This window comes from Osmerus eperlanus, chromosome 10 (assembly GCF_963692335.1).
Source record: "Osmerus eperlanus chromosome 10, fOsmEpe2.1, whole genome shotgun sequence".
NCBI lineage: Eukaryota > Metazoa > Chordata > Actinopteri > Osmeriformes > Osmeridae > Osmerus > Osmerus eperlanus.
In genome coordinates, this window is record NC_085027.1 from 7873159 (window position 1) to 7894998 (window position 21840).

Here is a 21840-nt window from a genome sequence, read left to right on the forward strand (position 1 = left end):
TCACATTTTTGATATTTTGTAGGCCTATGTAACAGTCGTCAGACTGTTCAGAGACTGGTTGTGGTGTATGGATAAGTCAGACACAGCAGACTTTTGTCTCAGGCATAGGACTTAATTTATAAATTTTATTATTGGTATCCCGACATCTGTTGGTCACTGCCAATTCTAGCCCAATGATTGAAGAGCATTATTATGTGTGATATGGCTATGATTATACCAAACGCTATGTGGTGATGGGCAATCTAACCATGCTTTAGCCTCCCTATATGTCTGCCTCATTCGACAAGAAACCATTTATTGACCCTTTGCTCTGCCATGTTCCCCAAATTCATGGCGATGTGAGAAATAAAATGTTCAGTCTGAGCTAGTTCGTTTCTTGTGAAATCGGTTTGTATGCAGTCGTTACTTTCCAAGTCGTGTTGCTGTGTTTTTAACGAACGCTAAAGGGCTGTTTGGGAAATAATTCCGACTGTCCTTACACAAGAAACACATAGACCTACACATACATATGAAACGTTCACACATTCATACTACTGAAAGCTCACATACACATAAGTGAAATGCTCGCATAGACGCGCATTCACATGTGAAATGTTCACACGCATTCATACTACTGAAAACTTACATACACATCCATATTCATGCTCGCACAGACGCATGTGAAACACATTCACACACTCATTTATGAAACGCTCAAGTCTTATAAGGCCGAGTAAGAGTCTTTGAGAATGTAAGAGTGTGAGAACATTTTCACTAAATCCGGTAGGCCTTTCAGTATATCTGGAAGTCAGTTTAGTAGTTAATAATGTTCTATGTCTGCTTGCCTGCATATGTCTTCTTGTCATTAAGACTGTGTTTAAGAGTGTAAGTTTGCCTGTCTGCCTTTCGGTCTCTCTGTCTGACTATAGGCAGGTTGCTATATTTGAATAAATGAACAGTCTGGTTTTCTCAACAGTCTGGTTTTTTTTTTACAGTTTGGAACAGTCATTGACTACATGTGGTGGTTGCTAATGTTCCAGTCCTGTCAAGGCCATACCCCTGCTTATGTGTGTGAAAGCAAACAGGTGTTTCACGTTGTACAAGGACATGCAGCAACATTCCTTTAACTCAGCAAAGATGTATACATGTTTTCTTAAGCAAAAGCAGACTTGTGTATGTTCTCAGTAGAGCAAATGGTTCATCTCCTTGATCTTGTTCTTTCTTTTTTATCTCTTTCTGATTTACAATACTCATAGTAGAGTAGGGAAGATGTAACATCTTAATTTTGTAACAGATTCTTGCCTTGTAATTGAATTTATCAGCAATTTTGTGTTGTTGTTGTATTTACTATTTCTATTCTACTTCAACACACATAGTAAAATAACTGCAATTCCAGCATATTTGGTTCATACACTGTTCAGTTTACCCCTCTTCCAAAGGGCACAGAATAGGTTTGGCCAATATAAAATGAATTCTGTTTAGAAATAAGGAAATGTACGAGAGAAAGGATATTCTGTCTATTTAACTAGAAGAACTAGCAACCAGTCACAATCTGACTGTTATTTATTGTAAAAAAGAAAAAAAGAAAGAATATCTTATACTTCTTATATAGGCGATAGGTGACATGGTGACTGAAGCAATAAATTACAGAATGCTAGTACAGCAAACAAATGCAATGTTTATTTCAGTTTTGATGGGATTTTGGTACAGACCACAAAATATGACTTGACCTGACATGAAAATGTTTGCCAATTAAATTTTTATGCGCAATAAAGCTTTTCTTTATAACATTAAGTCTTCAGAAATATGCTACTCTTCTACTGAGTCAAACCTGGTGCGATCTGAGAATGAAAGAGAGAGAGATGGGAGGTTACCGTCAATCAATTCACAGATTATCCCTTATTAGACAAAAACAGCTGTAGTTAATTGTAGTTACAGTGGTTTACAGCTGTAATTAGATGGAGTTACAGTAGTATACAGGTATGGTTTAATGTAGTCTACAGCTGTAGTTAGTTGTTATGAGTGTCTCTTACTGCAGCTGTAGAGGAGGTTGATGCGCATGATGTCTGTAGGGCTCATTTGAGTGGCCCGGCCAATGACCACATTGTTATCTGGAATGGGAATGATGGTGGGTTGTCTGTTCCTGGAGAAGGCAAACCTGCAGCAGCCACAAGGGACATTAATCACCCATACATACACACACATACAGTACAGGACCACAATACATACATACAGGACAGGAGGATATTGTAATACCTCTGTCCTCAGAACTACATTATAACAACAGTATGGATTGTAGCCTGTATATCTAGTTGTATGTTGAGTTTGACTTTGTAACTGACCTGCTGTAGTGCATGACAGAATTATAGTCATACGGAGTACCCAGGTTGTTGGTGTTGATCTTATCAAAGTTGTGTTCTTGTCCTGTGAGTGAACAATATGGCAGAATAAGACACCTTCTTCATAAACAGAATATTAGATATTGCACAATTCAGACAGTATCTTTGTCCTTAATGGAATTTGTAGATGCTCGCCTATCAGAGGGGTTGGGGTAGTAAATAAATTTATGCATTCATGGATTTATTAATGAATTCATAATTTAATTTGTATGTAAAATTGGTTAGTGTCACTGAAACACCTACCGGGTTCGACATTTTCCAAGAGTATACGGACATGCAGATCACGGTCAGAGCGGGTCTGCTCGTGGTCGAAGCCCAGGACGTGTAGCAGTTCATGCTGGATCACGGAATGGTGCACACACCCATTCCGAGCCAGAGACACCACCTGACCAGACCCACGGCGACCCACATACGAGTAACATCTAAAAGCACAGGATAGAGAGACGCAAGATGTCAAAGATCCTCTCTCATGTAGTACAATAGAATACACACATGAGTATTAGCTGTTAATTTATTTGCATTGCTTTTCCAGTTCTGACAGAGGAAGAAATGTATGTGTATTTGTACTACAGTTGTCTTCACCCTGAGAGACACTGGATGTCCACAAAGTCCCTCTGTGTTGTCTTGGGGATGAAGCGGACACACGAGGAGGCGGCGAAGGAGTTGAGACTATCCAGGATGACAGATCTCTCCGGGGATGCTGCACACAGAGACACCAGGATTGAGTCACACCGATTCACTACTGAGGTACTACGGTCTGATTAGAGTCTGCACCAGCAAGCCAAAATTCAACTAATAACTCTAGATTCTAAGATTGTAACTTCTGAAAGACTTTCGAATTAAACAGCGTTGAAGACTATGATACTTTGAGGTTGTGAGGGGTCATTTTAGTGGTCTCTCACAGGCCTGATCTAACAGGTTCCACAGAGGATCCACACTCACAGTAGACATTGGAGATGGTGAAGGGCACATAGACATTGCCGTCAGCAGCCTTGGGCCACTTGCAGCCACGCGCCGTGCAAGGATCAGCATTTTGCAGTCCTGTCTTCACTGCAATGTCTCCATACATGACCAATGGCTCATCCAGTCCCTCCCCTGAAGGAGAGGAGAGTATGTAATTGTCTCAGGTTGTCGTTAAGAGTCAGGGTTAGTTGAGTTGAGTGTGTAATGTGATCTGCTTGTTGCCTCACCAACATGGATATTGGCTCTCTCCAGTAGGGTTGAGACAGCAAATTCATCAGCTTCTATGCTGTTGACTGTAAGACCCAAATAACAAGAGAGACAAATGGTTATAAAGGTATCACTGTACCAGTCATTGATCAGTTACCTTAAACAGATTAAGGTTTACCTTCTTCCTCTGAGCTTTCTTCAAACAAAGCCTAAAGAAGTTGAAGAGATGAAACACAGTATTCATAAGGTAATAAATTGTCAATATAGAGTTTGGTAAATCTAATAGTTAACAAGCAGAATGAACCTTACCTTTATATAGTATCCCTGAGTGGAGCACAGGAGAGCAGAGAGGATGGCAAAAACACAGAGAGGTGACATGATAGAGATTGACCCACAGACAACCTATTGGGGAGAGCACCCTGGAAGTTAAACACTGCTGTTTATATACCTCTCCAAACTGTCCTGAACCGCATCAGCGAGAACCAGCTGACCAGGAGAACATTGCTAAAGAGCAGGGGATCTTGACCAACTCTAACCAACCGTTTCAGCAAGTTCCTAGAAGTATTGTTATTATGGTGAAGATTAGAGTTATGCAAAACTGAAGCTCAATATTTTCACATTTTAGCCTAAAGTTTTGAAAGATTGTACAGTATCAAAGAAATGTTGTGTTCTGCCTTTTTTTTTAGCTAATGCTTACTTAAATCTAATTTGAAACTGTACAATCTTTGAAAATGTTACAGTGTTAAGTGATGAACATTTTGAAGATTTGAAAATGAAATGTTACAGCTTCTGTTTGAACTCAAATGTGTCTATAAACAATCTTTGTAAAAGCAGAACAAAAACCTTTCAAAGATGTTAAGAAATGACTTACTTCATTACCATGAATGAGCTGCAATAGACCACCAGACAAGTTTAACAGGACTGAAGTTATAGATTTCTAGCACCTGCATTGTATCTATGCAGGTTATGCTTTTTGACCAAATATAAATGACACCAGACTTTAAAACAGACACTCACAGTGTCTTTATTAATAGGATTTATGATACACACTAAAATTGCAACAACAAAACATTTTTATCAAATAATCTATGCAACCTTTCAGCAGCTGTTGCATAGGCTGCGGTGAGAGAGAAGTTTTGAAACAGATGATGAAACATTGTTGTCTCACTGTGAGAGTTTGCGTTCCTAAACATCTGCAGGTTTCTGGTTTCTTGGAAACATTATGTTGCAAATATAAGATGTAATCCAGTTCTCAGGCCTGCAATGTGGTCCTGATGCAGATATCCCTAGCCCTTGTACAGTCTTAACATTCTGTATACTCTCCTTGTCCTAAGGGTAAAAAATGACACACCTTCACAAAACCCCTAAAATAAAGCAGCTTAATTTAATTTTAACCCCCTAATCTATTTGCATGAAGAAACGACTTGTCATTCATCACAAACTTTGTGAATATGTGGGTTTCACCTCTTAACAGTGTAGAAAGACTGCATTTAATGAGTGGACAACCACTCATTACAGCAGACCTGTCATAACTGTTTTCTTTACTAAAGTAGAGGTGTATTATTGCAACATGCTCTGGGTTGTATTATTCCCCATCTTCTTATTCAGATACCTCCTCTTCTAAATCATTGTTCTCTTGTTCCTTCTGGACATCTGAAAATTTCAGATCTACAACCTTTCGATCTGAGAGATGAGACCCTAACTCTGTTGGGCACTGAAATGTGCAGTCATGGCTTCAGCAAAGAATACTGGGGGTACTGTCATTTGCAGCACCTTTACAGCCTCTGACTGCACTCCCCATAAGTAAACAATGCTTTCAAGAATTATTATTTTTGTCTGAAATTTGGTTTAGTTTGTCTGAAATTGTTTTTATTTTGTCTGTGAACTTGAGTCATGTATGGGATCGTGTAGGGGAGATGCTGCACATAAAACAGAAATATTTAGTTGTGTCTGAGTTCAATCAGTAGCACAACTAATCTAAATATCTTATTATATGTGTGTGTGTGTGTGTGTCTCTTAGTTTTTGTGGTGTGTATAATGGTTTTATAACTGCCGGTCAAAAACGACCCTAAGACAATCTGTGTACCCTAGTGGTGTGCAGCTTTCATGGAAATGTGAATAAAGACAATGTTTCACTTTTTCTAATGTTGGGGTCACTTTAGGAAAAGTCATTAGTTTTCAAGTAAGTCATTTTTGACTCCTAAGACAACACAAGGGCTAGATGGTATGATACACATTCCTCTCTGGGTTTTACTCAATATATTGCTGTTGATCTACAAAGTATCAGGTCTTTGAATCATTTCAGTGATAAGTGTGACTTAATCATTGCTTTAGATGTCTGAACTTGAGGCATTGCTCTGCATTAATTCCCATACTTACAATCATCAATATATTGCTTACCATCAGACCAAAGGGGGTCTCTTTGTGATCTGAAGGGGCAAACTTTGGACTGTCAATCCAAAAACAGGCCTATTCATTATGCGCCCTGCAAGGGTGTGTGTCTGTATATGTGTGTATGCAATATAGGGATTTCACAAGAGCTACATTTCCAGTCAGTGGTTAACTTGCTAAACTTGGTCAAAATAGTTGTTAATAACCACAATATGAAATGTTGTCTAAAGCACAAACTTCCATTAGCATGGACAACGACAGAAAAGTAAATCTGATCTTAATCTTAAAACGTCTTTTATATTTGTTTATCACTTTTACAAGATTCAGCTTGACAAGGGTTTTCATGAAAAAAGAGAAGTCAAGTGGACGTTTTTTCTAAAACAAATGATTTAGGACATATGTAAACAGGTTGACTAGACTTACCTTGAATTGCTACCTAGCTTGTATCTGTCCCAGTCCTTGTGTGTAGGTGATTTGAAACAAGGTCAGGACGTCCCCTTGGTATAATGGCAGATTCCTGTGCTTCGGCAAGTCACAACGATTGTGGTGAGATCCTTGCAGGGGCAAGCATCCAATATGGTGTTGATGTTTGTGCCCATCTGATCAGTTTAATCCAAATGGTTCCACTGGTATTTTTAATATATGGAAATGTTTTGTCTAACTTAGAATTAGTTTAATCAGATTTGTGGTAATTCTTTACACAATCCAAATATGTTGATCTGAGGGCATAGGTGAGTGGAAAGCAGCCAGCAGAAGTGCTACAGATTCCAGAGTTAATTAGACAACCAGTTTCATCGACAGTGACGGGGAATGATGTCAAAAATTAGCAGTCCTTGTCTGCACCTTTTTGTCTGATATAACAAGGAGTTCAGACTTCCACACACCCCTACACTTTGTGGAAGTACTGTTGTACAACTCTTATGAACTCACAGCACTTGTACAGTGTGTTGAGCCTGGCCTTGTCATTCCTGCTCATCTCTTTGGCCTGGCCAAAGGCAACGTTGCTGTTGGGGATGGGCACCATCAATCAAACAATGTCACACAAAGCACTGCAAGCCCCTTGGGTCCTAACCCAAGACACATGCCGACTTGCAACTTCATACACACAGACACACTGTAGTTAGATGCCATCCTTGACCAAAATAACTGATATTCTTCACTTGTAGTTCTCTGGTCAAAAATTGAGTCCGTAATTATTAAAATATATCTCACATGTTATATGTCATGTATAATCTATTAAGGAATACAGTAAAGACAGTATTGTTCAATGTGGTTACAACATTTATTGTAGGATCACAGTCATGACACAAACTCTTAGGGGGATAGAAGTTCAGTCAAGGAAGATGAAACTGAATACATGTAACATAGGTGATTTGAAACATGTTTAGGACATCCCCTTGGTATAATGGCAGATTCCTGGGCTTCGGAAAGTCACAACGATTGTGGTGAGACCCTTGCAGGGGGAAGCATCCAATACGGTGTTGATGTTTGTGCCCATCTGATCTCCTTCTGTAGAAACCAGACAACAAACGTGCAAACACAGTTACCATTGCTAAATCTAAAATAGTTTACATAAAAGTATTTACGTATTTAAATCAACTTCCTTTTACTGTATTATTATAAGTAATCTGGATAAGAGCGTCTGCTAAATAATTAAATGTAAGTACATAATTATACATATAATTCCAGTTTCCAAATGGTTCCACTGGTATTTTTTATATATGGGCATTTTTCGTCTAACTTAGAATTAGTTTAATCAGATGTGTGGAAATTCGTTACACAATTAAAACATGTTGATCTGAGTGCATAGGTGAGAGGAAAGCAGCCAGCAGAAGTGCTACAGATTCCAGAGTTAATAAGACGACCAGTTTCATCTACAGTGACAGAGAATGATGTCAAAAATTAGCAGTCCTTGTCTGCACCTTTTTGTCTGATATAACAAGGAGTTCAGACGTTCCACACACCCCAACACTGTGTGGCAGTACTGTACAACTCTCTTATGAACTTACAGCACTTGTACAGCGTGTTGAGCCTGGCCTTGTCATTCCTGCTCATCTCTTTGGCCTGTCCAAAGGCAACGTTGCTGTTGGGGATGGGAACCATGGTGGGCTGGCCGTTCTTAGAGAAGGCAGTCCTGTAGGAGACACATCCATGAAGAAACTGTTATTTTCTCTGTAGGACTAAAGTGTGGACTATTTCCTGGCGATGTCTGTTTCTCTTAGACTGAAGTTTAGACTAGTCCCTGTGGTTGTCTCATAGGCAGAGATCCAGTACTGACCTGTGGTACTGCATGACGGAGCCATAGTCATAGGAGGTGCCCTGGTTCAGGGTGGCGATCTTCCTGAAGTTGTGCTCCATGCCTGAAAGTGTTGTAAGGGAAGAGACATCCAGTATACAGTGATATTATATTTATTAGTCAGCGAAGTACTCCTGGCTGGCTATCAAAGGTGCTCAATATGGCTGTTTACAATATATATCTGCACATAAGTAGGATACATATTTGTATGTACATATAGAGTGTGTATACATATTTAAAATTCACAACCTTAAAGTAGCAATGGTGGTTTGGAGCTACAATGGTGAGGTACTGTAGCACCGTCAAAGCAAGCACGTCAGGGGTTCGACCCCCCTTTCTGCACTGCACACTCACCAGACTGGACGTTCTGCAGCACCACCCTAATGTGGTTGTCCCTGTCAGAGCGGGTCTGCTCGTGGTTGAAGCCCAGAGCGTGCAGAAGCTCGTGCTGAACAGTGCCGTGGTACAGGCAGCCGCTGCGAGCCAGAGACAACTCCTGAGCATTACCGCGACGACCAACGAAGGAGTAGCAGCTGCAGCACAGATGGAAATGGAGTGATGATCGTTGTATAGTTTAGGTTTTGAGACCAAAAGCTCAAATCGTAGTGTTTTCTTTTGTGTCCTCAGTCAAATGGAACCAGAGACATGACGTTTATTCTCAGTAGTAAAAAGGCATGTCTATTTTAAGGTCTGATTAGATGCTAGACAGCTATCCTAGAAGATTTGTATACCCTTTCTTAGACTGGATGCTGAGGTAGTCCCTGTCACCGTTTTGACGGGGTCTGAAGCGGATACAGGAGAAGGAGGAGAAGGACTCCAGACCTCTCTCAATGATGGACCTCTCCCTGGAAGCTGGGGGAGGAAGAGAGAGGACACAGGAAGGAGACATGAGAAGGGACAGGGAGGAGACAGGTGGGAGGAGAACAGAACAGACAGTTGGTCACTGTTTCTGAACTGTGAGGGTATCTTTGATTCTGCTCCTGTTAGCAAGGCAATTTACGTACAGTACTGATTGGAGATGGCGTAGGGAATGTAGACCTTTCCGTCGGTCGACTTTCCCCACATGCAGCCACGGGAGGTGCAGGGGTCGGCGTTCCTCTCAGCCTCGGATTCCACAGCGATGTCACCGTCCATCAGGATAGGCATATCCAGGTCAGGGGCTACAGCAGAGAAGACCACCATCAAGAAGCAAGACACGGTTAAGGTACGTTGCCAGATTTTTCCTTAACCCCTTCTTAATGTTGTCAAAATAGGATGTAGAGAGATGTGCAGCATGTTCCTCAAAATGTGTGTCTCAAACATCTGTACTACTCCAGTCTTGTTTGTTTGGTGATCCAACAGGAGGTGTTTGTTCATATTCTTCTACAATGTCTGGTTGAGTTGGTCCGCTAATAGCTTCTGTAGTATTAGTATGTTGAAGGGCTAACTGACTTACTCAGGTTCTCATTGGCTCTCTCCAGCAGGGCAGACACAGACATATCTGATTGGTCCTCCACACTCTCTGCAAAGGAACAGAAGTTAGGGCTCTCTTTTACACTTCCTTACAATGTGCAACATTCCATACTCAAGTTTTGGAAAATGTAGTTCATCATCTTACACAGAACAAAAATGACTATACGCACCTGTCTACAGAGCCGTAACAGTGATTGGAGAGAGATTTAGAAGAATAAAAAGTTATGGTATGTTAGTATATAAGTGACAAAGCACACAGCAGGATCTGTAGATACGGCACATAGGTAGACTAGGTGGTATACCTCCTCCTCTGCCCAGCAGGCAGACACCAGCAGGAGGGTCAGCAGGGTGAACTTGAAGGCAGACATCTGGAGGTAGAGAGGGAGATGCAAGGCTCAGCTACACCACAAACACACTGGAGGAACACAGAGTAGTAGAGGTGGTTCAGGGAGGAGGTATTGTTGCCAGGGACTCACCTTCAGTCTTCAGGTAAAGTAGACCATAAGTAAAGAAGAGGGTCTTCCGATGGGTTTATATACATTTTTCGGGTCCAGGCGATGACGCCCCCACCTCCATATATGGGCTGGAAGAAGAACAGGGACACCTGAGTCAGCTCAACTGACTTGTCTGATTAGGTATGGGCCAGCAGAATGTTCTATGTCAGTATGTCTGCCTGCCTGCATATGTCTTCTTGTCATTAAGTCTGTGTTTAAGAGTGTAAGTTTGCCTGTCTGCCTTTCGGTCTCTCTGTCTGACTATAGGCAGGTTGCTATATTTATATTTATATAAAGTATTGAACAGTCATTGACTACTTGTGATGGTTGCTAATGTTCCAGTCCTGTCAAGGCCATACCCCTGCTTATGTGTGTGAAAGCAAACAGGTGTTTCACGTTGTACAAGGACATGCAGCACCATTCCTCTTACTCAGCAAAGATGTATACATGTTTTCTAAAGCATAAGCAGACTTGTGTATGTTCTCAGTAGAGCAAATGGTTGACACTATGGTGACCATTTCTGGGTTCTGTATGTCACAAATGGCACTTTCTACTACATAACTCTAAAATAATCTTATAGGCTGGGAGACACCCGGCCCTTACCTATTAAATGCTAAACTGGCTTTGCTTGATGTTTCTCACGCCTCATTGTGTGATGATGTCCTGTTGCATTGGAAGTCATAACGTGAAGTGTTCAGATGTGGTCTGAATATTACTTCTTAAAAGTTGGGTATAAAAGGAATGTGGACCACAGTCTAGCCTTTTCTTCTCCTAGCTTTTTCTTCTTCTCTAGCTTCTACTTCTTGCTCGCTCCTACTTCTCCTTGATCTTCTTTCTTTTGATCTCTTTCTCTTTCTGATTTACAATAATCATAGTAGAGTAAGGAAGATGTAAAACCTTAATTTTATAACAGATTCTTGGATTGTAATTGATTGAAATTATCAGCAAAAATTAATGTTCTTTAAAATCTTAATTTTAAATTAAATTAAGAAACTTTAAGATTTTTTTAGAAATGTACTATTTCTATTCTACTTCAACACACATAGTAAAATAACTACAATTCTAGCATATTTGGTTCATACACTGTTCAGTTTACCCCTCTTCCAAAGGGCACAGTGTAGGTTTGGCCAATATAAAATTAATTCTGTTTACAAATAGGGAAATAGTACAAGAGAGAGGATATTCTGTCTATTTAACTAAAGGAACGAGCAACCAGTCACAATTTGACTGTTACTTATTGTAAAAAATAAAAAAATAAAGAATATCTTATACTCCTTATATAGGTGATAGGTGACATGGTGACTGAAGCAATAAATTACAGAATGCTAGTACAGCAAACAAATGCAATGTTTATTTCAGTTTTGATGGGATTTTGGTACAGACCACAAAATATGAATTGAGCTGACATGAAAATGTTTGCCAATTCAATTTTTATGCGCAATAAAGCTTTTCTTTATAACATTAAGTCTTCAGAAATATGCTACTCTTCTACTGAGTCAAACCTGGTGCGATCTGAGAATGAAAGAGAGAGAGATGGGAGGTTACCGTCAATCAATTCACAGATTATCCCTTATTAGACAAAAACAGCTGTAGTTAATTGTAGTTACAGTGGTTTACAGCTGTAATTAGATGGAGTTACAGTAGTATACAGGTATGGTTTAATGTAGTCTACAGCTGTAGTTAATTATTGTGAGTGTATCTTACTGCAGTTGTAGAGGAGGTTGATGCGCATGATGTCTGTAGGGCTCATTTGAGTGGCCCGGCCAATGACCGCATTGTTATCTGGAATGGGAACGATGGTGGGTTGTCTGTTCCTGGAGAAGGCAAACCTGCAGCAGCCACAAGGGATATTAAACACCCATACATACACACACATACAGTACAGGACCACAATACATACATACAGGACAGGAGGATATTGTAATACCTCTGTCCTCAGAACTACATTATAATAACAGTATGGATTGTAGCCTGTATATCTAGTTGTATGTTGAGTTTGACTTTGTAACTGACCTGCTGTAGTGCATGACAGAATTATAGTCATACGGAGTACCCAGGTTGTTGGTGTTGATCTTATCAAAGTTGTGTTCTTGTCCTGTGAGTGAACAATATGGCAGAATAAGACACCTTCTTCATAAACAGAATATTAGATATTGCACAATGCAGACAGTATCTGTGTCCTTAATGGAATGTGTAGATGCTCGCCTATCAGAGGGGTTGGGGTAGTAAATAAATGTATGCATTCATGGATTTATTAATGAATTCATAATTTAATTTGTATGTAAAATTGGTTAGTGTCACTGAAACACCTACCGGGTTCAACATTTTCCAGGAGTATACGGACATGCAGATCACGGTCAGAGCGGGTCTGCTCGTGGTTGAAGCCCAGGGCGTGCAGCAGTTCATGCTGGACCACGGAACGGAACACACACCCATTCCGAGCCAGAGACACGTCCTGACCAAACCCACGGCGACCCACAAACGAGAAACATCTAAAATAGAGAGTTAGAGAGATAGAGAGATGCAAGATGTAGCCTCTGTAAAGTAAACTCATGTAGTACAATAGAATACTGAGTATTAGCTGTTAATTTATTTGCATTGCTTTTCCAGTTCTGACAGAGGAAGAAATGTATGTGTATTTGTACTACAGTTGTCGTCACCCTGAGAGAGACTTGATGTCCACAAAGTCCCTCTGTGTTGTCTTGGGGATGAAGCGGACACACGAGGAGGCGGCGAAGGAGTTGAGACCATCCAGGATGACAGATCTCTCCCGGGATGCTGCACACAGAGACACCAGGATTGAGTCACACCGATTCACTACTGAGGTACTACGGTCTGATTAGAGTCTGCACCAGCAAGCCAAGATTCAATAACTCTGAAGATTCTAATTTCTGAAAGACATTTTAATTAAACAGCCTTGAAAACTATGATACTTTGAGGTTGTGAGGGGTCATTTTAGTGGTCCCTCACAAACCTGATCTAACAGGTTCCACAGAGGATCCACACTCACAGTAGACGTTGGAGATGGTGAAGGGCACATAGACATTGCCGTCAGCAGCCTTGGGCCACTTGCAGCCACGCGCCGTGCATGGATCAGCATTTTGCAGTCCTGTCTTCACTGCAATGTCTCCGTACATGACCAATGGCTCATCCAGTCCCTCCCCTGAAGGAGAGGAGAGTATGTAATTGTCTCAGGTTGTAGTTAAGAGTCAGGGTTAGTTGAGTTGAGTGTGTAATGTGATCTGCTTGTTGCCTCACCAACATGCATATTGGCTCTCTCCAGTAGGGTTGAGACAGCAAATTCATCAGCTTCTATGCTGTTGACTGTAGGAACCAAATAACAAGAGAGACAAATGGTTATAAAGGTATCACTGTACCAGTCATTTTTCAGTTACCTTAAACAGATTAAGGTTTACCTTCTTCCTCTGAGCTTTCTTCAAAAGAAACCTACAGTTGAAGAGATGACACAGTATTTATAAGGTAATAAATTGTCAATATAGAGTTTGGTAAATCTAATAGTTAACAAGCAGACTGAACCTTACCTTTATATAGTAGCCCTGAGTGGAGCACAGGAGAGCAGAGAGGATGGCAAAAACACAGAGAGGTGACATGATAGAGATTGACCCACAGACAACCTATTGGGGAGAGCACCCTGGAAGTTAAACACTGCTGTTTATATACCTCTCCAAACTGTCCTGAACCGCATCAGCGAGAACCAGCTGACCAGGAGAACATTGCTAAAGAGCAGGGGATCTTGACCAACTCTAACCAACTGTTTCATCCAGTTTCCAGAAGTATGGTTATTATGGTGAAGATAGGAGTTATGCAAAACTGAATCTAAGTATTTTCCTATTTTAGAAAATTCATATTCACATTTTTGAAAGATTGTACAGTATCAAAGAAATTTGGTGTTCTGCCTTTTAGAATGAGGACTAAAGTCTTGTGTCATTTTAATTTGGTCTCATGCTGACTTTAATCTAATTTGACACTGTACAATCTTTGAAAATGTTAAAGTGTAATTTTATTACAATTTAGAAGATGTGAAAATGAAATGTTACAGCTTCTGTTTGAACTCAAATTTGTCTATAAACAATCTTTGTAAAAGCAGAACTAAAGATTTCAAAGGCCGATGTTAAGAAATGATTTACTTAATTACCATGAATGAGCTGCAATGACAACCTGACAAGTTCAACAGGACTGAAGTTTCAGATTTCTAGAACCTGCATTGTATCAATGCAGGTTATGCTTTTTGACCAAATAAAAACAACACCAGACTTTAATACAGACACTCACAGTGTCTGTATTGATAAGATTTATGATGCACACTAAAATTGCAACAACAAAACGTTTTTATCAAAGAATCTATGCAACCTTTCAGCAGCTGTTGCATAGGCTGAGGTGAGAGAGAAGTTTTGAAACAGATGATGAAACATCGTTATGTCTCACTGTGGGAATTTGTGTTGCTAAACATTTGCACATTTGTGGTTTTTTGGAAACATTATGTTGCAAATATAAAATGTAATCCAGTCCTCAGGGCTGCAATGTGGTCCTGATGCAGATATCACTACATTGTATGAAACATTCATCTCTGGGTTTTACTCAATATATTTATGTTGGTCTACAAAGTATCAGGTCTCTGAATCATGTCAGTGATAAGTGTGACTTAATCATTGCTTTAGATGTCTGAACCGGAGGCATTGCTCTGCATTAAATCCCATACTTACAATCATCAATATATTGCATACCATCAAACCAAAAGGGGTCTCTTTGAGATCTGAAGGGGCAAACTATCAATGGACTATCAATCTAAATACTGGCCTATTCATTATGCCCCCTGCAAGGGTTTGTGTCAGTATACCTGTGTGCATAGGGATTTCACAAGAGCTACATTTCCAGTCAGTGGTTAAGTTGCTCAACTTGGTCAAAATAGTTGTTAATAACGGCAATATGAAATGTTAGACTATCTAAAGCACAAAAACGTCCATTAGCATGGACAAAGACAGAAAAGTAAACCTGATCTTATTAAAACGTTGTGTTTTATATTTGTTTATCACTTTGACAAGATTCATCTTAGGGTTTTCATGAAAAAAGAGAAGTCAAGTGGACGTTTTTTCTTAAAAAAATATTATATTATAAAAAAAATATAAAATATTATAAATATTAAACATTTAGGATATATGTAAACAGGTTGCCACTTACCTTGAATTGCTACCTAGCTTATCCGTCCCAGTTCTTGTGTGTATGAGCTCTGATATAGTTTATACGTGTCGTGCGCTAACCTAGTTAGAACCACTAATGTGCTGAAAACACAATTTCATAATGTCTGATTTCATCCGACATATTGACATTACAGTGATTATGAAATAGGCCCTATATAGCAGAAAACTAAATATTTATGGTCTTGTGGTTAACCATGTTTAATTGCCTTTCCACTTGAGCATAATGCTTGTTCAGTCGACTGGATTGAGGGAACAGTACAGTCTTGCTCGCTGTATTTTAAAATATTGATAAAGAAATATCATACAAATTGTCATATTTATCACTATTTACTATTTATTTAAATGGTAAGTCAAGGTCTCTTGAACAAACTTCATTGGTCGAACGGCCCTTTCTACTGAACCAGCAGGGTAGCCTACCTAACATAGCTAGACGTCTGTGGTTGTGCACACTAAAGTACCCCACATTAACAAAGTCTGTTGTGTTTTGTATTTAGTGGAGTTTGTTTTTGTTTTATGAAGAGGCCAACTGGCGCCACTTGTGAAATGAAGCCTGAATATCAGCATGTTATATCCTGTTAAAATAAATCTTACACAATAAAATACCCAGATTTTAAAACACATAACTGAATCTGATTTGGCACTGTGTTTTACATATAATTTAAATGCTTCAAAAATGTTCCAATTTACCATAGCCTAATGGTGACTGAATGGACGAATTTTAACATTGCTCAACGATCTCTGGACTTTTCTTGAACGCACCCTTAAGCACTAAAAGCTTCCTTCCTCTCCGGCGGCAGATGGGAGAGCCCTGTCAATTTCATAATGGCGGACACGTGTGGACAAATACTTCTAGGGTCTGGGCTAACAGTCCTATCCCACCCGCTTATGTACATCAAAGTACTAGTTCAGGTAAGAGCGTTATACATTTTCTTGTGTGCATGTAGTTAAGCAAGTTAACAGATTTTGCGAGCAAAGCGAATCCATCGGTTCTTGTCACTGTCAGTGACAGCTAGCTAGTTAGCTAGGCTAATGTTAGCTTCCTGGATACATTGTGTAGATGATTAAATCGCTAGGTTTATATCTTTTTTTGTGTTCACCATATTTTATCTGCTTCCCACTTCAGGAATTAATTTGACTGAATGTCAGTGTGTTGTACGTATATGTGCTTGCAAAGCAACGAAAAAGTAGTCGCTAACAATGATAGCTCGCTATGTTTTGACGTCACGAAAGGTCATTCAAAGGAACTACTGTCGACCGCAGCTAGCTATCTTGCTACCATTAGCACCACACAGCTAGTAGGGATAGGTTTGATTTCGACAACACAGTACTAGTATTCAAACATCACATTTTAATTAACTCTTCTAGTTATATGCATTACGGTAAAGTCACACGGGGCATTACTATCACATTACTAATGCACAGCATTTTGCAAGCTCGTTTCTGGCTAGGCTACTTGGATAGCACTACTATACTTAGCTTCTACTGTAATGTATGGGTGCCCTTTGGTCCACAACACAGTCAGTACTGTAGCTGTTCAGTCTTGGTTAGTCGGTTTGGGTAGGGCGTGTACGTTTGCATGCAGTTATGTTGGTTAGGTAAATGTTGAAACTGTTACTTCAAAATCAATCTGAAAGTTTAAGTTTAAACATGAGTCTGATTAAGTAGAACGTTAGTGCAACAAAAACGTTGTCTTTTGTTGGCCAGCCACCATCATATTGAAAGTGAAAGTAGGCTCGTGTAGCTATAATAATGTGGCTTGTCGCCACTGGTTCTACATAGCTAGGTTATAGCCCTAACTTCCCTGTGTTGTGGCTCCAGGTAGGACATGAACCCCTGCCGCCCAGTCTTGGCAGGAATCTGTTCGGCCGCCAGGTCTACCAGCTACCTGGACTGTTTGCTTATGGTGAGACGGAATCACATTATTTGTGGTTTTGCAACAGAGCATGCTATACCAATCAGGATGAGTATTCTAAGTCTTACATGTCTATAATGGGTGTCCTCTCATCTGCATGTGTATGTGTGTTCCAGCCAAACACATCAGCAAGATTGATGGCAAGGCGGGTCTGTTCAACGGTCTGGCCCCCAGGCTGTGTGCTGGCACCATCGGCACCATCGTTCACAGTCGGGTTCTGCAGGTCAGACCATGAGCAAGGACTTTTACACCACATGAAAGGTTGGATCCAGCTTGGTTAGAGCCCAGTGTACATCAGGGATCCCTAATCTACAACCCCTCATTTGAAACTTTAGCTGGTTGATGATCTGAATCAGGTTAGTCCCAACTGGAGTTGAATCAAAAGCATACAAGCTTTCCAGGAACAGGGTAGGCAGCTCTGGTCTACAACCCTACTTGTACGTAGACCTAATTACCTTTGTAAATGACTAAATGTAATAACAGGTTGTCTAACTTCTTATCAAGTCAAGCCTCAGTGTTCCTATCAGAGGACTTCCAATATTACATGTTTTCATTCTTTGAGACTTTGGCCCCCAGCTGTGTACAGGCTTAGCAGATCAGAGTCCATGCCAAGTTGGTCAGGATGTTGACTTAATGTAAGGTGTCACCTGAAATGGGCTCTGCCTGGCGGTGGGAGGCTGTAACACCACCTCCTTCCTCCATACCTTCTCTCACATAACTAATGTTGGCTTCTATATTCAGAAAGGTGTGAGCGCTGACAAGCTAATATAAACACACAGTCTTCTGTCATAACCCTGCCCCCACCTCTCCCACACATACACACTCACTAGTTCCACTACGCCACAGCCTACTTAGACCTAGAGGACACTTCTAACCCAGCTTAACTATGAAATATGAAAAAGTAACCCTGATGGGTTGTTAGAATTCAGACATTCTCTGACACTTCCCACTGATTGGCTGTCTGTAAATCTGATGTCATATTGGTCTTCTCTCATTCAGAGATGTCATGACGCAAAATTTGAGGTTACGGGCAGTGGACAGAAACAAGAAGAAGGCTCCCTACAGCATGTTGTCAATGAGGTACGTCTGCCAGGGGTTGGGGCTGGGATTGAGGCAGGTCAGTCCTCTGGGGTCAGATGGCTGAGCGGTTAGGAAATCAGGCTATTAATCAGAAGGTTGCCGGTTCGATTCCCGGCCGTGCAAAATGACGTTGGGGGAATGTCCCTGTACTTACTAGAAGTCGCTCTGGATAAGAGTGTCTGCTAAATGACTAAATGCAAACTGCTTGTAACTGATCCAGATGATGACTTGTCCAGTGTTAAAGAATATGTTGACACGATGAATAGATTTTCCCTAGCTAACTTCACTTCCTCCCTGACTTCCTGTCTGTCCTTGTGTGTTTCCTGTCAGACGACCAAGGAGATGATTGCACGCTCCTGCGCCACCATCGTCACACACCCCTTCCACGGCGAGTCTGCCCTCACCATGCTTTCTGATGTGACACCTGTGTGTGTCCTATCCCCGTTTATTGTGTCCTCCTTTATGTAGGGCTATACCTGAGACCACAGTCATCCTTGTTTCCATAGCGATAACAAATCATGTTTTCTGTCTCCATAGTAATCACCTTGAGGTGCATGGTGCAGTTCATTGGGAGAGAAGCCAAGTACAGGTGAGCTTTTGCTGTTTCACCTGCCTCACCCCACTAAACACACTGGGGTTTGTAGTTCTGCTATCTTAAACTCTGAAGTAGTAAATGGTATTACAAGACTGAGCAGATGACATGAAGTGGATACATCACCGCTTTTGGAGTTAGTAATGGAAAAGGTGTGGTGAGTTTTTTATCCGAGGATGTCTGAACCATGATCCAGTAAACTGAACTGACCCGTCTCTCTGCAGTGGAGTGTTTGACTCCGTCGTCACAGTCTACAGAGAAGAGGGCATCATGGGATTCTTTGCGTAAGTAGGAATCTGCAGGCCGTAACTCTCCCCTTCCACTGTAGTACAGGATACATATGTAATGTACACTTGGCTCTGATCCCTGTGAGGTTGTGTCTGGGCTTTCTTAACCCTCGTGCTGCCTTCGGGTCACATGACCCAAAGGTTCATAACGAACCATCGTTGTGTTTACCCAATTTTACCCAATACAAAAACAAATTAAAATAATTTTCTTTTAACCATCGCAATGTGGGGGGTCTGAGACAGCCTAGCTGTTAAAAGAAAATGCTTCACTTTGTCTTTGAATGCGGTAAATTTGTCGCAATACGACGGTGGGTCACAATGACTGATGGGTCAGAATGACCCGAAGATAACACAAGGGTTAATGTGTTTTAGTCTGGAACATCAGGTCTAGTTCCTTCCCAGAATAATTATTTGTCAATGCAGGATAATCTGATTGTACTCGGTCCATCTCTTGCGCCCCTCCCCTCCCTGCTCTTAGGGGTCTTATTCCTCGTCTCCTTGGGGATGTTTTGTCCCTGTGGATCTGCAATATGCTGGCTCACCTCATCAACACATACGCCATTGACGACTCGGTATGACAAACACACACACACAATGTATTCTTTGTTACAGTACTTTATATGCTGCGTGTACATGTTTAGATGAGTTTGAATAATGCATTTAAATGATTGTTTTCTCTCGCTAGATGAGTCACACAGGAGAAATCAAAAACTGTTCTCAGGCTGTGACTGGGGTACGTATCAAATACACCCTATTTCTCTGAACCGGGAGAGATGTTGCCAAATCATGACAGCCACTTGGCACTTTTTAAACCTGGCCTCAGTTTAAATGACTTGTGTACACTGACACTGTGTGTGTGTTTGTTCCTTCCAGTTCTTTGCCAGTATGCTCACTTACCCGTTTGTCTTGGTGTCGAACCTTATGGCAGTGAATAACTGTGGGTGAGTTAAGCAGCTGGTGCACCACACATTTTCATTCTGCTACTGTGGTGGCTTTAGTTTCAGAGTAACGTGTCAACCCCCATCCTCTTTTCCTTCCTCAAGGTTGGCTGGAGGCCTGCCACCCTACGCCTCAGTGTACCCCACCTGGGTGGATTGCTGGAGACACCTCAGCCTGGAGGTAAGTGACTCACACACACACACAGACAGACAGACTTCTACTTCAAACAGTCATTAGACTCCTCCCATCAGGATCCTTTTGTAGGACACAGTCTGCTGTCCATGTCTTTTTCACTCGTTCACCACTCACCTCTCTTCTCCGCTACCTTCGTCACCAGGGCAACATGAGCCGGGGTAACAGTCTGTTCTTCCGCAAACTGCCGGTGGGGAAGACGTACGCCATTGATCAGAAGAGATTTTTTTAAGATCGTAGCAGAAGGAGCAGCATAGAATCTTATTGTAAAAATATAAATTTACATTCTGCCTGAAATTGGTTGGGGGGGGGGGGGGGATGTTGACACCTAATCCTTTGTATGCATTTGTTTATGATGAAACTGATTTTGTTTTTTAACAACCCGTCTGTCTGCCATCAAGTAAAGATGAAGCTGTGCTGTTTTTGAGGGTGCTCAGATTGGGACAAGGGAGGAGCTGTGTTAAAACAGACCTGTGAACAAACTGACTGCTGCTCCTCTAATGGAGCTATGCCCCTCCACCTAGACCCACCCGCCCCCCAGTGAAGAGACTGACTCATTCCTGTCTGTCACTTCCTGCCAATAAACTTTCCCTTCATCTCGCCCCCCCCCCTCCCGTCGCCTGGTGTGTGTGCTGTAATGTTTGAAGGACCACACGTCTGCAGCCTCTATTCCTGGTCGCCTTGTTAATATAAATTAAAGATGGGGATTGTTGCTAAACCTGCATGTAGTAAATGTTTAACTGATGAGATATTAAGCAGTGAGATCTGTGTCAGGGGTGTGGGTATCTGTGTGGTGTCCTGGTCCTTGTGTGTGTGTAATCATGGTGCTGGCACAAGGGGGTCCAGGGGAAAAAAGGTGTGATTGTGTGAGAGCACACATGCAACCGGAGCAGCCCAAGGGCCTTCAGACAACGAGGGGGCACCATAGAGCTGGAATGTTGACAGTACAGGATGGTATCTGGCCTTGTCACAGCAGTCAGGCAATTGTATGAACTCACTTTGACAGACCCAAATAAAGAGTCTTGCTTTTTTTGATCTATTCTATTGTTTTTTGGGGGTGGGAAACCATGCGCCACTATATGCTAAAGTTTGTATCAGACCTGTTCTTCATTTGCAAGCTTCACGGTTCCTGCAGGTTTCAGTAAGTCAAATTTAAGACCATAAAGATTAAATTTAAGACCTACATGATGCATTACCAAAAAATATAAGTAAAAGAAATTCTGAAAAAATATTTATTTCAATGAATTCACTCATTGAAAAAGTATTCATTTAATTTACAGATAAAGAAATCACATCAGTAACCTAATTTAACTTCATTCAGCACTAAGTACTCGGGGGTGGGGGGGAAATCCATTCACATGAATCGTGATTCAGTCTTCTAGCGATTCACATCGATTCACTTAAAAAAAATATATATATATATATATAAGCATATATT

At 41.0% G+C, this 21840-nt stretch overlaps 3 protein-coding genes across 6 annotated transcripts in view; 1 reads left to right on the top strand and 2 right to left on the bottom strand.

Moving 5' to 3' along the window:
• Positions 1-1633: 1633 nt before the first annotated feature.
• On the bottom strand, positions 1634-13864 carry LOC134027663 (low choriolytic enzyme-like). 2 transcript variants are annotated; one of them, XM_062470621.1, is made up of 9 exons: positions 3858-3966; positions 3727-3757; positions 3569-3634; positions 3321-3473; positions 2961-3078; positions 2622-2800; positions 2322-2403; positions 2013-2137; positions 1634-1820 (listed from the first exon to the last, which is right to left on the bottom strand). In XM_062470621.1, exons 1-9 carry the CDS (start codon positions 3924-3926, stop codon positions 1789-1791), a joined length of 855 nt encoding a protein of 284 aa, XP_062326605.1. In that variant the 5' UTR covers positions 3927-3966; the 3' UTR covers positions 1634-1788. The 2 variants fall into 2 exon arrangements, with proteins under 2 accessions (XP_062326605.1, XP_062326604.1); XM_062470620.1 differs by lacking the exons at positions 1634-1820; positions 2013-2137; positions 2322-2403; ... (4 more) ...; positions 3727-3757; positions 3858-3966 and adding exons at positions 11507-11693; positions 11886-12010; positions 12195-12276; ... (4 more) ...; positions 13598-13628; positions 13724-13864.
• LOC134027666 (high choriolytic enzyme 1-like) overlaps positions 7200-21840 on the bottom strand; it is a 71072-nt gene continuing 56431 nt past the window's right edge. Inside the window, exons 1-8 of one of the 3 annotated variants that reach the window (XM_062470629.1) lie at positions 9963-10137; positions 9671-9734; positions 9240-9395; positions 8967-9087; positions 8590-8768; positions 8218-8299; positions 7949-8073; positions 7200-7448 (exon numbers count right to left, since the gene is read on the bottom strand). In XM_062470629.1, the coding sequence (XP_062326613.1) occupies positions 7447-7448; positions 7949-8073; positions 8218-8299; positions 8590-8768; positions 8967-9087; positions 9240-9395; positions 9671-9734; positions 9963-10055 (822 nt within the window). In that variant the 5' untranslated portion in view covers positions 10056-10137 and the 3' untranslated portion in view covers positions 7200-7446. Of the gene's footprint in view, positions 7449-7948; positions 8074-8217; positions 8300-8589; positions 8769-8966; positions 9088-9239; positions 9396-9670; positions 9758-9962; positions 10138-21840 lie in introns of those variants that run through there. The other 2 variants (XM_062470627.1, XM_062470628.1) reach the window with 2 other exon arrangements.
• mtch2 (mitochondrial carrier homolog 2) lies at positions 16152-21441 on the top strand. Its single transcript, XM_062470619.1, has 12 exons — positions 16152-16309; positions 17219-17303; positions 17429-17535; positions 18312-18392; positions 18723-18780; positions 18930-18981; positions 19209-19268; positions 19750-19843; positions 19957-20004; positions 20145-20212; positions 20315-20390; positions 20548-21441. Exons 1-12 carry the CDS (start codon positions 16223-16225, stop codon positions 20632-20634), a joined length of 903 nt encoding a protein of 300 aa, XP_062326603.1. The 5' UTR covers positions 16152-16222; the 3' UTR covers positions 20635-21441.